General features: G+C 45.2%; 1 protein-coding gene across 1 annotated transcript in view; it reads left to right on the top strand.

Annotated features, from left to right (window-relative positions):
• Positions 1 to 7,038: 7,038 nt before the first annotated feature.
• LMNB1 (lamin B1) overlaps positions 7,039 to 15,752 on the top strand; it is a 43,564-nt gene continuing 34,850 nt past the window's right edge. The window contains exon 1 of the mRNA XM_015413512.1: positions 7,039 to 7,622. Coding sequence (XP_015268998.1) covers positions 7,258 to 7,622 — 365 coding nt within the window. The 5' untranslated portion in view covers positions 7,039 to 7,257. The remainder of the gene's footprint in view (positions 7,623 to 15,752) is intronic.

Genomic DNA, 15,752 nt, shown 5'->3' with positions numbered 1-15,752 from the left:
TAATCAGAAAGTGCTGGCAGTTTATAACATTTCATATCTAAAAACTTGTGAAATGTCTTTGTTTGCTATTTGATGTTGAAGTTAGAAATCAGAAAAGCAACTGAAGTTGTATGTATGTAGTCTTAAAATCTTATATTCCCAGCATTTTTATTAGAAGCAACAAAACCTGGTCTCTCTAATATGTACTGTGAAACATGGGTTTTTTTGTACCATTAACCTCAAAATAATCCGCTTAACAGGCTTTGCAGTATCAGCAATTGTTTTTTTTTTTCATTTTTAAAATGTTTATTAAGAGGAAGTATAACATATCAAGAAATATAATAACTGCAAAACAGTATACGACTGTCCTGAAACTCCAAAATTACAAACCAACCAGTTAGTCATCAATACAGATTTTACAACATACATCAACAGTCATAACAAACTAAGTTAGTACTAAATCTGATCACCTATACATAGATGTCATGTGAGCTATGATTCCCATAGAATTGAGTCAAGTTTAAAAGATAACATCTTCAGGAGTCTGCTGCTCTGATTCACAAGAGGAGTCTCGACAGTAATTGTTTTGAAAAGATCCATGATTGCTGACTGGGTTCCTGCATGACAAAAATAATAGATTATGAGTACTTTTATCATGTCTTTCCTGCATTGTGTTTCAGCTGGCCTTATGATGTTCATTTGACTGATACTATAACACAATTCCTGTGTATCTGAAAAGAATGCTATTGACAGTAATTTCCACCTTGCTCTTTTTACACTTTTCATCATACTTCTTTAACTGGACGTTTCAAAGACAGTGCTGCCTAATACTAACTTGTATTATGAAGAGCATGGGGTCCAATACAAGAATTTGTTAAAATAGGTTCTATTTTGAATAAAACCCTAGCCTAAGGAAGCATGTCTCCCATAATGCAACCTCTCCATTTTACTAGCAACATTTCCACAGGCATTGTCTCATGAGCCCTCTGGGAAAAAAGTTTTTGAAACACGTCAGCAACTGTTTCAAATATTTTTATTAAATATTTTCTGTTGTAACATTTTTGGCTCTGCCTGAAGTCCTGTTCGTTATTTTGGTGAACACATGAAACTGCCATAGGGTCTTCAATGTGGGTATTGTGTTTACTTAGATTGGCAACCAATCTCCAGGGTCTCAAGCAGAGGTCTTTCACGTCATCTACTGCCTTGTGTTGTCAACTGGAGATGCCAGGAATTGAACCTGGAACCTCAGATGCTCTACCATCAAGCTATGGCACCTCCCCAAATGTGGGGCCCACATTTTTCTCAGTTGACATTAACCCAATAGCCAGGGGTCATTTTGTACAAAAAGAGCTGCAGGAGCTCATTAGCATAACTTATTAGCATATGCCACACCCCCTGACATCACCGGAAGTGTGCATCAGCCCCTCCGACAGGCAGAAGTACCTGGGATCCATTCTTTCCCCCCTCTCCCTTCCCAAGTTGGGCGAAGGGAAAGGGGAGGGGGAGGATCTCAGGTGCTTTTGTCTGACAGCCAGCCTGGGTGAATTATAGAATCATAGAAACATAGAGTGGGAAGGGACCTCCAGGGTCATCGAGTCCAACCCCCTGCACAATGCAGGAAATTCACCCATACCCCCCCACACCCCAGTGACCCCTGTTCCACGCCCAGAATATGATTTTAAAAAACCCTCCAGGATCACTGGGGGCCAAACTGGCCTGGAGAAAAATTGCTTCCTGCCCCCAAAATGGTGATCAGCATTTCCCTGGGTGTGTAAGAAAGGGCCACAAGAACTAAGCACTGATGCAACCCTTCCTGCTCTACCTCTCGTGATTTGCCTAAGTTCACACAATCAGCATTATGATCCTTTTGAAGTTGAAAGCATGATATAAATGCAAAGGACTATTTGTAAGATTATCTGTAAGACACAAGACCAGGACGCATCTCACTTCTGGCAATCACTTGGAGAGACCCTATCACTCAGCTTCCATTGCCTCACACACACTCCACACTGGAATAAGAACATAATATCAGGCCATAGCACATTGCAATAAAGCCCCTACAACTGTATACAGAAATACTGAGCTTCCCTACCATTTGCCACAACTAGCCCACCACACAACCAGGATCAAGACTCCTAAGTGGACCAACAGACAGGCATACACTCGTTTGAGAAACTGAGTATTACATTACAACACCTCTGGAACATTACAGATCAGTAGAGGCAGCACTGCACAGTGGTCAGAGTTGCAGATTGATGTGGGGAGACCCAGGTTTGTATTCTCACTCTGCTGGCTGAGTGACCCCGGGCCAAATCTCCCCTTCTCTACCTAACCTACCCCACAGGGTTGTTGTGAGGATGAAATGGAGACTCATGGGCAGGGTCCCCAGCTTCCCTGGCAGGAACACTATGTTAAGAAATCTCTCACAATTATGCAGCCATAGCAGGCAGGAGGGAAGGAAGCGAATAGCTCCAACGCCAGAGACTTGTAGAGGAAGAGTCAAACTTTGGTGACTCACCCATGCACCAGAGGGCTAAGGCAGCAGGAGGCAAGAAGCCTGGGCGAGCTGGGCTCCTCCATGCCTGGCAGAAGATGAGGTGCAGAGGCGAGAGGTGGGCAAGCAGAAGAGGCACTCAGCCAGCCACACAAGTTGCGTGCAAAGAAACTCCCGCTGCCCCAAGCTTCAGGGCTGCCTCGTTAAAGGAGTGCGGAGGCCAGACTTGCAAAGGAGAAAAAGCAAGCTCAGGGTTCGTGGGTCGCGTTTTGGGCTGTGGAAGAGGAACCGGCTCTATTCCTGGAGTTCTCTCGAGTTCCTGCGCTTTTGGTTTTGCTTTTCGCCAATCCGCCTCCCAAGACTGCTCCAGGTGCTCCGCCTGAGGGCTGCTGGGGGCGGGGCTTGAGTGCTCATTACTTGTGGAGCTGAGGCTCAATATCTCCAGCTGCTCTGCCACCTTCCCTTCCCTTGGTTTCCTCGGGGAGCCCAAGCAAGCCGGCTGCTGGAGGGAAGGAGAGGCGGTTTAAACCACCTTCCCTTCCCTTGGCTTGCTCAGGATCCCCATGGCTGCAGAGAGCCCGAGCAAGCGGCTGCTGGAGGGATGTGCATTCGGTTCAGACGGGCCCCTTTCAGGCTGCTGCGGGCCGAATCAGATTCTCTGATCTGAATCGGCTTCCCACAGTTCGGCCCCATTATATCCTATGGGCCGTTGAAGTCAATAGCGAAAACATAGGGTACATTCTGGGGGCTGGAGGAAAGGGGGTTTGAGGGAGGGGCTCCAACCTCACAGGGTAGCTGCTGGAGCCTCTCCCCAAGATATCCGCCATGTTTCAGGAACTTTGAACCAAGGGGTCCAATTCTACGGGCCCCCAAACAGGTTGCCCCCATCCCCTCCATTGTTCTCTATGGTGGGAAAAAAGTTATTTTTTCCCACCATAGCCTAAGAAAGGTGGGGAGGGCAGCTCAGCATTCCCCCCCCCGCGGTGGTTGCAGTTGCCACCGAAAGCGGCGACAGCAGCCATAACTTTTTAAAGAACCCCTAGGGACAGCTGGGGGAGCCAGAGTGACCTCTCGCGTGAGAGGTGGAATTTGCCCCTTCGAGTCCAAGGCCACCACCCCGGGGCTCAGGGAGGCGGGAGAACGTTTCCCCACCCCGAAGGAGAGCCCCGAAGGAGAGCTGGGGGAGTCAGAATGACCTCTCACGTGTGTTGTCCCAGCGGCAACGCTGCTTGGACATCACACGTGAGAGGTGGAATTTGCCCCTCCGAGTCCAAGGCCACCACCCCGGGGCTCAGGGAGGCGGGAGAACGTTTCCCCACCCCGAAGGAGAGCCCCGAAGGAGAGCTGGGGGAGTCAGAATGACCTCTCGCGTGTGATGTCCCAGCGGCAATGCTGCTTGGACATCACACATGAGAGGTGGAATTTTCCCCTAGGAGTCCAAGGCCACCACCAGGGAGTCCAAGGCCACCACCATTTCACACCCACTCCCAATAATAGGCTATTTACAGAGGTACTCCTGGGTGATAGGTCCTGGCTCAGGGAGGCAGGAGAACGTTTCGGGGCCCCCCGGTGGTTGCCCAACTGATGGCTGGTGGGAGCAGGGGGCGGGGCTTATGTGCCCGCCCCCTGGGCTCCTGACTGGCAGAGCGCTCCAGTGCGCTCCGGCAGGAACCGAGGCCTGCCAATAACTATCTTTAATGGCTATCACCATTTGAAAATATATTTCTCTAGATTTTGTACATGTTCAATACATGTAAGATGATTAAATAATAGGTTAGGTTTCTTTTGCAATTGATTTCAACATTTTTAATAAGTTTTCTAGATTTTTTTTCTCAAGCAAGTAGTCTGAGCTTGTTATGGTTTGTGTTATGTAAACTAGGAAGTTCAGTGATTCAGAACTCTGTTGGCCTTTCAGACATATTTCAGAGCTGCTTCAGTGTGGAGGGCAAGGTATAAATCCAATAAATAAATAGTAAATTAATTATGTGGCTTAATTGCTTGCTCTCCAGTATGCCACTGAAGCAATATGCTCCATGCCTATGATCTTCACTTCTTCTTTGCACTTATTTTAGCTTGAATTGATCCTCAGGTGCCTGTAAATTTTCTCAAATGGGGTAAAGCAGTTAGAGAGGGGGCAATTTTCAGCGGGAAAATAGCTCATCAAGAAACAGTTACATAGTCTCAGTCTCACTTGCTACTCCCATCTCTATGTTTCAGTCACAACTCCAGTGGTGGCATTCTGTTTTTAAATTGCAATTATGTAGCTCCACCCTTAGAGGGACGAACAAAGGAAAAGTCTGTTGTTGCCTAACAGAAGCATCTAGCAATTCATGTATCAGAGAAAGTGGACTGCGTAGTCCACAAATATTATGTTAAAATAAACACTTGCTAGTTTTTAAGGTGCCACATGACTCATTTTATTTTACATTAGCAAGTCTGGTATAATTTCAGGTGGGTAGTTGTGTTGGTCTGAAGCAACAGAACAAAGTAAACCACTGGACTCAAACTCTGCTCAGGTTAGGTATAAGAGTTTGTTAGGACCCTGGCCATAAAACATCGGTCTAAAATCAAATATCAAGTCAAGCAGTACACATGGTTTTATAAAGCTTTTAGTGTACAATATACTTTATGTTAAACTCATATAATTCAGGTTTTGTATTTTATCTGTTTTAACACTGTAAACCTGCAGGATGGAATTGTCTTATTTAATGTACTTCTTTTGTAGCACCAAGTTGTAAGACACTTTATAAACAATAGTATTAGTATTATAGAATAGTGACATAGCAGAAGGGAGTCCTGAGAATAAGTGCTTACTTATAAAGCTCACTCTTAGCCCTTTGCTTACTCCTTTGCCTCTTACAATTCTGCTCAACCAGAGTCTGCAACCCTACTTAGGAAGCCTTCTGGCTTGGGGTGACTCCTCCTTCATCTGAAATGTTTGGCTCCAACCAGAGCCTACCACAGATCTGTGTGCATTTGTGTGTGTCAATGACATGTGATTGTGATCAGTTCATGCTTTATTGTGATTTCAGCTCAAACTCAGAGACGAGGCACACCCATTTCACACCCACTCCCAACAATAGGCTATTTACAGAGGTACTCCTGGGTGATAGGTCCATCCCAGGATCCTAGCAGTCCATTGTTCTGTGATCTCTAGCTGGGTCTGTCTGGGTTAGGTTCAGTACACAATAGTCAAGCAGCCGACTTATAGCAACCCCAGCAAGGGTCTTTCAAGGCAATAAAGAAGCAGAGGTGGTTTCCCATTGCCTTCCTCTACAGAGCCTTCCTTGGTGGTCTCCCTTCCAACTAGCACTGACCCTGCTTGGCTTCCAAGACCTTGGGTGTGGCTTTTTCTGCCCCCCCCCCCCCCCCCCAACTTGGGCAGAGTTTTAAATCCACTCATATTTATGGGAGTAAAGGGACAATGCCAAACACATTTAATTTAGGAGTCTCTCTGAACATAATGGAAGGTATTTCCTAGTTCCAGGGCAAAGGGTTGGCCTGCAAGAGCGGATTGAATCGTAGCTTTAGTCTAGTTAGGCGATTAGTCCCAAACAAAAGGCTTTGATCTTCTTTCTTTCGCTCCCTATTTCGCATTAGATGGCGGGCTAAAAGTGTGACACGGCCGGTTTCTCTTGTTATTCTGCGAGAGCATTTTAGCGATTCAAGGCACAATTCTCAGTCTGCCATGATATTTGACAAACGTTGCTGGAAACAGCAACAGATAATGTTTCGCTCGCTCTTTGTGCCCAGATACAAATCCAGTCCAATTTTTCTGTGCTTCAAGCCCATCCACAAGCAAACAGTGTTCAGAAAGGCAGGCAGAAAGGGTAAAACTGCACGAACCCACTTAATAACGGCAAACAGCAATGTAGCCCCATCCCCAGAGCAAAGGACAGGCAGGGAACGGGGCTCAGCGGCTCCAGCGCAGGCAGGGTCTAGAAACAGCCCCTTCCCGCTGCCTTGCAGAATCTGAGAAGCAAAGAACGCAGCAGTTTGATAGTGAACGCGCACTGGGGGTGGGTCGATGGGCTGTTATCCAGGGAGGGGAAATACGAGCGAACAAACGAGCGGGCGCGCGCGACTACTTCGCTGACAGTTGGCGGGTTTTGAATTTAGCGTCTAGACTACCATAAAGAGGGAAGCTGCACGCGCTGCACTGTCTTATTGGCTGAACTCAGGTCACGCGGAAAGCCATCTGTGTAAGTGTGTGTGGGAGGAACAGGGAGGCCTCGTTCTGAGCGCGCGACGGCCATATTGGCTCTCTGCTGAGCCCGCCTGTTTTGTTTTGCCTGGGGAGAAGCAGCAGGAGAAATACGCGCGCGCGGGCTCGTTCCTTTGAACTGTAGATACCGTCCGGCGCTTTTTTTTTTTTTGGCCTCTTTTCTTTCCCTCCCGCCTTAAAAAAAGATTTTGTTTTGCTTTTATTTCGCACCTGCAGGGATTCTTTGGTTTGTTTTCCCGCCTCCTTTCTTCCCGTTCCTGACTCCCTTCTCCGGACTTTTGAGTTCATTCATTCACATTCTGACTTCGCTTCGTTTTGCATCTGCGACTTTCGGTCTTGGCGTTGCTCCTGCGATTAAACGAGAGCACATTTTTTGAATTTGCATTTGCGAGTTCTCTCTCGGTGCAGCGCCGAAGTCCACCTCGCCTCCGGTGACTCCTTTTCCTGCCGCCCTGCCTGAGCCCCTCCCCGGCCGGCCGCAGCTAGCCCGCCGGCCCTCCTCTTCCCGCCTTGCAGCCCCTTCTCTTGTCCTCCTGTTTCCCCGCGCATTGTTCGCGCCATGGCGGCTGCGGTGGCGGCCTCCACGCCGGTGGGGCAGCGGACTCGGGGCAGCGCCGCTTCCACCCCTCTGAGCCCGACGCGCATCACCCGGCTGCAAGAGAAGGAGGAACTGCGGCAGCTCAACGACCGCTTGGCCGTCTACATCGACAAGGTGCGGAGCTTGGAGACCGAGAACAGCGCGCTCCACCTCCAGGTCACCGAGCGCGAGGAGGTCCGCGGCCGTGAGCTCACCGGCCTCAAGGCGCTCTACGAGGCCGAGCTGGCCGATGCCCGACGCACCTTGGACGACACGGCCCGCGAGAGGGCCAAGCTGCAGATCGAGCTGGGCAGGATCCGCGCCGAGCACGACCAGCTCCTGGGCAAGTAAGTCGTCGCGCCGCCGCCTCTGTCGCGCGCCCCTGGGAGGAAAGGGGGCCGCAAGGCCGAGGTAGCGCGCCCTTGTCGGTGGGAGCCTGCGCCTTCCCTTCGTCTCCGCGAGGCTCTTGTCTGCTTCTTAATTTAGGCGTCTGGTTGCTGCATTTGGCTGTGGGACCTTGTTGTAAACCGACATAAGAGGACCCCCATTAGATCTCTTAACATTTCATTGTATGGTGCCTCACCGCTTAAAATCGTCCCCTCTGCTTACCAGAATGCGCATTTTGCCCTTGCTTGGGATGGTTTCTCTTAATGTGGATAAGAAGTCCGATTTTTACAGGTAGTACCAAGCTTATCTCTTCCCAGACCCAAGGAGAAATGCCTTAAATGGCGCATCTGATACCTGAGAAGAGGTCTCCTCCTGTCCTTGATTTGTATGGTTCAGTTCTGGAGAGATGCTGAAGCTTTCTATTCACTGTTTTCATGCCCTGGGTATTCCTAGAGTCCACTGTATAGCGGTGTCTAGAATAAGATAGATTGAGACTGTAAATGGCATCCTTCCTAGTTTGGTTGTCTACTACTTATTTGTCTCTCTGTTTCCATAATTTTCATTATGATGTGCTTGCTGTTAGGACACTGACATGTGCCAACTGTAGCTGGAGACCTGTCTTTGGTTTTGATCATTCTAACTTTTCTGGCGAGATAACAAAACCTCACTCTCCTTTCTTCACTCAGGCAAAGAATGGAAAGAAGACGCTCTGTGAGATCATGTTCTCTCCTCCCCTTTCCCCCCATTCATTTTCTCTAGTAGTATGTATGATAGTGTGATTCCCACTGCTGCCATGTGTGGTTGTGACTAGTGTGTTTGAATGAATGAGAAGGTCTCTGCTCTTTCCTATGGCAGCCCCGTATCTCTTTCTCATGTTGCGTTTCCGGCCTTCTTGAAGGAGGAACAATGTGCAGTGCTGTGTATAGGGCAGCACTCAAGCACATGCTCTGTATTCATGTTTCATAGTACTGACAGGCACCACTGGTAGTGGCAACTTTAGATAGCTCTCTACAGCTGTTGCTGGATTTAAAATGTTCATCTGTTTGTTATAAAAGTCATACTAAAATTATTTCTGAACATTTCTAAAATAAAAGGAGTGCTTTCCTATATTTTTGTTGATTTACAATATTTTGAGATGTATTGTTTAAACCACTTCCACAATTATTGGCATTCTTGGTGTTAAACTGGATACTGAAAGACTGCAGTTTTTCCTGTTCTGACCAAAAAATGGTCTGCCAAGTATTGTCATGGTGGCACACAGAGGTGTGCAAGAACTGAAAGTGTACAATTGATATGTGACTAGGAGTTGGGATATGTTGCAGAGCTGTCTACCTGGAGAGATCAGTGTAGGTCAGCTAGAGTGCTGTTGATTGTAAGTTTTTCTAACTAATATCTATTACTGGAGGTTCTTTCACTTTAGGACAAAGTAGTTGGCCCCTGCACCCATTGCTTTATGAGTGATTTACCCCAGGATACCATTGCATTCTTGCTACTTCGGGGTATTGGTTGTATGATTTGTGCTACCTGTCCTCCCTTGGAATGTGGGTGGTTGCACGTGCATTATGTTTTTGGTTCTTTGATACAAAGTGTGGACAGATGAAGTATTGTTGCCATGAAAGCTGCTGCAGAGTTCTGGGTACTGCCAGTTTGCTTCTGCTTTAACCCTGGCATCTCTAATAGTCTTGGGGAGGCTTAAAAATGTGGCATTCATTTCCTGTTTTCCCCCATTATCTTATCAGAGGTGCATGGTCACTCTGTCAGTATAGTGGTGAAACAGTTATCAGCATTTAAAAAAAATTAAGTTGTGGCCATATGACAAAAGAGAAGCTTTTCTTTCCCTCTCTTCCATAATTCAGTTATCTTTTTATCATCAAGCTTCTAAATCCATTCCTGGAAATAAGGATGACCTATCCACCATACTTCTAGTTCTTTTGAAACTGTCTCATAAGAACGTAAGAGAAGCCAATGTTGGATCAGGCCAGTGGCCCATCCAGTCAAACACTTTGTCACACAGTGGCCAAAAATACCAGGTGCCATCAGGAGGTCCAGCAGTGGGGTCAGTACACTAGAAGCCCTCCCACTGTTGCCCCCATCAAGCACCAAGAATACAGAGCATCACTTGCCCCAGACTGAGAGCCAGTTTGGTGTAGTGGTTAAGTGTGTGGACTCTAATCTGGGAGAACCGGGTTTGATTCCCCACTCCTCCACTTGCACCTGCTGATGTGACCTTGGGTCAGTCACAAGCTCTGGCACAGCTGTTCTTGAAAGAGCAGTTTGTGTCAGAGTTCTCTCAGCCCCGCCCACCTCACAGGGTGTCTGTTGTGGGGAGGGGAAGGGAAAGGAGTTTGTAAACCGTTCTGAGACTCCAAGTGAAGGGCGGGATATGAATCCAATCTCTTCTTCTTCCTATCTATACCTTGTGACTAATAGCCACTGATGGACCTCTGCTCCATATGTTTATCTAATTCCCTCTTGAATCTGTCCATGTTTGTAGCCGCCGCCACCTCCTGTGGCAGTGAATTCTATGTGTTAATCACATGGTTGTGTCTCCTGTTGTGTCAAACAACTAAACCTTTGCATAGCTGAGGACACATCATCCATATATTTTGTGCTGGTACTGTACGTTTTTCAGTCCTTTTCATAAACTTTGAGTTTCCTTTGCATGTTATATCAAAGCTATTGTAGTTTTGCCTGAATAAGTGTAGGAAGTTCACAGCACATGTAAGTAGGATTATTTGCTGGATATGTAATTCTGTACTCTGTTGCCTGGTCATAAGATTTGAGCAGAAACTTTTAATTTGCTTTTATGTCTTAGTACCCTGAACTAGTAGCTCTCCAATGTTTTCTACACATTTTTCAGAATGATTGGGCCGGTAGATATGTGAAATCTTTTTGTAGTGGTTATTTCAGATTGTCCATTGTTTACTTGTCTGATGTGCAGACTAGCTATCAACAAGTTATATCTTGGGAAATACAATCTAGACTTGAATTCCTACTCTTTAGATGTCAGTCTTGGATTCTAGAACCTTTTTGTTGCCTGTATCTAGCACAGTTCTTCTAGTTTCAGATGTAGTGACTTTGGCAGTATTTCCACAATGAAAAGCATGCAGAGAACACTACTCTGTAGCAGCAATGGTATTTCTGAGTATTCCTGTTATGCCTTGCCTGTATTTTAAGGTGAGGATGCCCAACTTCTCTATCATCAGGGGACATTTAAGTCTTCCGACAGAAGTCTAACGTCTGTGTAGTTCTGGCTCTGGGCCATCTAGCCCAAAGGGTTTCATGGTTATGGGTAAAAGTGTATATGTACAAAATCCAATTTTTTTTACCGCTGCAGTGTGTTCCTTAACAATTGGTATTTCTCTTTGTCTTAACAGTGAAATTGTGGGCAGGTGTTTCATATTCCTTAAATAACATTTGGTAAGGCAGGTGTAATTGCTTCATTGGCTGGATCTGTGCCACTGGCTATGCAAGATTTAAGGCACAGTTGTATAAAAAATGCCCTTTATGGTTAGATTTGTGGTGTTTCTTTTTCTGAATTCTTGTATAAGTGCTCTTGTTTTGTGCATGCACTCACTCATCTTAATGTGCCTAATCAGCAACATATGAGATTGTATGATTTCTGATGAGTAAGCTTTAAGCTTGGGAAAACTGCTATGAGACATTGGTCATAACCACAAATAATACCCTTTAGTGTGTCTAGTATGAGGTGTTTAGAACATAAAATCTGTGTTTGAGAGGAAGAATAACCTGTCTTACTGCTGCAGCTTAAGGGTTTTGTTCTGCATAGTGGAGAAGATGATGATTTTACAGATCCAGGTATGTCTTTTTTTGACTGTTACGAACGTGAGACATATCTCTTCTAAGTGCTCGCTATTGTACCTGTTTAGAGTTATGAAGTGACGGTTGAACAAACAATATTCTTGCATTTTTAGTAAGGCATATATAAATTTATGATTTCATTTGTATGTATTGGGGGGAGCAGCATTGGCTGTGGGGTACGTCGTACAGAAAGAGGCACCATTGGTTGATGCTGTAGTATTTGGCCCTGAATATCCTGGCTTGTACCTTGGTTCTCAGTTGTAGAAATGCTAGTTCACTCTTTTGGTGGAGTTACTGTTTTTATCTGTGTGTTTTCCTGTAGCAGTTGCTTGGAGGACAAGATATTTCTAAGTAGAATGCAATGAATACTGTTTGTTAAGGAAACAATATACAACTGTCTGAGTAGGAGCTGATTAACGACAGACTAATTCCAAAAGTGTATCTTTAGTAAGCCTGTAGTATTATTAAGAATGCCACAGGTCAATTGCTGTTGGGAGTAAATGGAATATGCATATAACACCTGTTCTGCATCACTCCATTGGTTACTGATTAGTTCCAAGTTCAGTTCAATTCAGAGTGTTTGGTTATTACTTACAAAAGTCTTAATGGACTAGGACCAACATATCTGCTGAACCACCACTCTCAATATGCTCAGTATGGTCTGCTTATCTTTTCAAAGCCTTCTGAAGGTGGAACCCTGTAGATGGGTAAGATTAACAGCTGCCTATACATGAAACTTTTCTGTGGTGGCTCCTGCCTGTGGAATGGTATGCCTGGTGAGGTCAGGAGGGTCACATAGTTTTATTGTTCAGAAAATACATGACAGAATTTTTCAGGAGGGCATTTTTATAAAGGGTAGTAGTAAAATGGAAATGGAATTCTTCAAGAGGGCTTTTTAAAAAGGAATGATAGGATTTGAGTTTTAATGTCTAGAAATTCAGTTTCCCCCTCTTTTGTAATGTTTGTTAGTCCCTATTTGCTGCTTCCCAAATGGCTTATAGGGGTGTGCATTTTGTGACCCCTTGCTTCAAAACTTTTAGCAGACTATGTATTTAAAGGTTGTGTTGTGCATGGGGGGGGGGGTCTAGTTTCGCCTCCTTCCTGCCATGGCAGTTTTCTGTGTGAAGAGTTCTGAAGAACTTTCAAAATGTGGTCTCTACCAAGGAGAGCTGTTGAATTAGTCTTCTGAACCGTTACATGAGATCTTGGTTTCTAAGGCATAAGAATTTATTGTTAACTTCACTTGTTGAGTGCATTGTTCCCCCCCACCACCACCACCAATGGCTTATGGTTTAACTGAGATGCCTAGCATTTTGCCAGCACTATATGAGAAATATGAAGAACTCTTAGTTTGTGTAACTCATTCTAGTAGGAAGGTAAATTTCCACACAAGACTGTCAGGAGGCAGTTCACATCCTGTGGACAGCCAACCCAAACAATGGCAACTGTTGAACCCATTGTAAAAGTTTAATCTCAGAGAAAGTTTGTATCTCTCCTTTTCAGGGCACCATGGATATTTTTGCTACTCTGTTTCTCTAAATCTTACTAGAAAGGAATTAAGTAGAAGACTTCATTATTTCTTTCTGGATCAGAACAGGGGTTCAGATTAGTTTGGCTGGTCTTACTATACAGCCAAAATTTGTTCTCGCCACAACCTGAATCTGACCAAGCACAGATAAGGACCTTCTTTGGGAGTGATGGCAAAAAACATCTATACCACCATTGCAACTGTGCACTGTTGACAGTGTAGTGCATGCTTCTGAAGCTAGTTTCACCTAGGCCTCCGGATGCAAATAATAAATACTTGGGAGAGTCTTCCGGTTTTGGCATGCTGATGGCGGCTGTGTCTCTTGGACGTCTCCTGGGACACAATCCGTGAACCAGTGGAAAGGAAGGGGGTGTGAATGTGCACATCCCCCCTGGGGCCCGGCGAAGGGTCCCTCACCAAGGGGCTTTGGGGATTGCCACCTCCCTGGCATGCTGCCGGTGAGAGACGGCGTCCCCATCTGCCCCAAAGGTTCCTCCCCTGAGTTCACAAATGGGACAAAGCAACACACACCGGGACAAGTGGCTGGGGGTTTGGCGAACGTTACCTGGCAATATTTGAGCGAGCAGATATTGCAGAATGAGTCCAGTGAAGTGAGAACACCAAGAATTGAGCGAACTCCATTCCGAGATAAGCGAGAGGGGGAGGGGACTTCTCCCTGGCAAGAACAAAATAAACGGAAAATAAAAATCTTTGCAGAAGGGATGGAGACTTTAAAAGGAATTAGACCGTAGCAGGGAGTCTCCTGGATTTATATAAGTGGATCTGCAAATTTTCTGAGAATTTGGCAAACTCGGCTTAAAATAAACAACCTTAAAAATGGCGATCGGCAAGGAGCCAAGAGCGAAAAGCAAAGTAAAAGTTTCTCTCAGGAAGTAGAAGGACCTGGATCATGTGACCAGGAACAACATAGACTCTTCCAGGTTGCAAGCGGAGATTTGTCCTCTGGTGGCAAGGAGGAGGTACTACGTAAGAACTGAGTCACATATGGGCTACTATATATGGGACTGTGTCAGCATCAGAGAAGTGACCAGTCTCTGTTTATAGGATTCATCTATAAAAGGAAAGTCTAAGTTGGATTTAAGTGGTGGGGCCCATATGCAGACATTAAGCGAAGTTGGAAGCGAATAGTTATGCCTCGGCATCACCTGAAATAAGTCTGGTGGGCAAACAGACGAATAGACTCTCTGTAAGATTGACTTCTTTAAGCAATAAAGGGGTGGATCGCTAGGATTGAAGGCTTGAATTTAAGCGGAAAAGTCTTGGAAAATGGGACTTTGCTCTGACCAGTTCAAGCGGAAGTCACGGAAAATGAGACTTTACTCTGATCAGTTCCAGTTTTAGCAGGACATTGCCACAGGGAATTCATTTAAGAAGAAAGAAGTGTTTAGCTCTGGAAGAAGAATTGGCTTTATTTTACCTATTGAGAGAACTATTAATATTAAGCTGCTCTGAAGGGAGATGGGAAAATAATTGTAAAATGAGATGCCACTGTTCTTGGAAATTTGTGTTTAAATTGTTTAAACTATTTAGCGATTCTTCTTGGAAACTCTCTGCATAGTCAATGTTGATGGTTTGTTTTTGTAATTAAGGATGATGATATGCCACTCGCAATGTTATGAAAAGCAATTTTTACGGCTAAGCTAATACTTTATGAGCGATGTAATAACCCTCAACTCTTCGGTTTTTAGTGGGTTTTCTTTTCTTTCTCCATAGTTTGTAGATCCCTTCCCTTATTTCGTTGTAGTTTTTAGAAAATGCAAATTAAAAAAATCCCCTATGGGCCCCCCCAAAAAACAACCTTGGGAGACTTGCTGTTATCAGTTAAGCACTTTGCTGACAATATCATTCACAGATGGTGCAGGTTCAATGTTAGGTTACCTATAGAAATTCTGAAAGTTAATCAGGCTTCTGTAATTTTTTTTCAGTTAGTACAAACTGAGGATGTGGATGAAATACTTGCAGCATTTAGGCCTACTACATGCATATTAGATCCTTGGCCCTTGGGTTAAATGAAATCTGGAAGAGGACAGCTGTCCTTATGGGTAACAAATACCAGTGCATTCTTGAGAGAAGGTTCAGTTGCTCCAGCCCTTAAAGAGGCTTTGTTAGGCCATTACTGGAAAAAACTCTGGCTCCGTCTGATCTGAATTTGCCCTTTTTGAGAAGTGGGGTTTTTTTTGAAAAAGAGGGCTGGCCATGCAGCTCTGTCCATTTCTCAAGGAAACTGGTTGTCTTGATTCCTTTCATTCTGATGTTCACCCAGGTCCTTTGGTTCCCTTGATGGACTACCTGTGCCAGTCTTCCAACAGGGGAAGTACATCTCTATTAGTTTCCCTGGACCTCTCAGTGACACTCAGTGCCATCAGCCATGGTATTCTGGTAGTTCGCGGCATTTCTGTAAGATCAGTTTCAGAAGGTGGTGATGAGAGACTTGACCCCTTGGGCATTGGCATATGGGGACACACAAGGTTCTGACTTGTCTGTTTTTTAACATCTACAAGAAACCCATGGGAAAGAGAATCTGGGAATTTGGAATGAGTTGTCATCAGTATGCAGACAAGTCGATTTTGTCTCACCATTCCCTTCAGGATCCTGGGAAGCTATGTGTTTGGAGGGTGGTAAGGGACAGAATGATAACCAAACTGTATTAAATGTAGATGACAAGACAGGAGATGTAGATGAGATGGAAAGGTAATCTGGGAATAGTTGTTCAGCTTGT

Source organism: Gekko japonicus, unplaced genomic scaffold (genome assembly GCF_001447785.1).
Source record: "Gekko japonicus isolate JY-2015 unplaced genomic scaffold, Gekko_japonicus_V1.1 scaffold245, whole genome shotgun sequence".
In the NCBI taxonomy this organism is placed as follows: Eukaryota; Metazoa; Chordata; class Lepidosauria; order Squamata; family Gekkonidae; genus Gekko; species Gekko japonicus.
The sequence above is the reverse complement of the archived record's forward strand: the minus strand, read 5'-3'. Positions and strand labels throughout refer to the sequence as shown.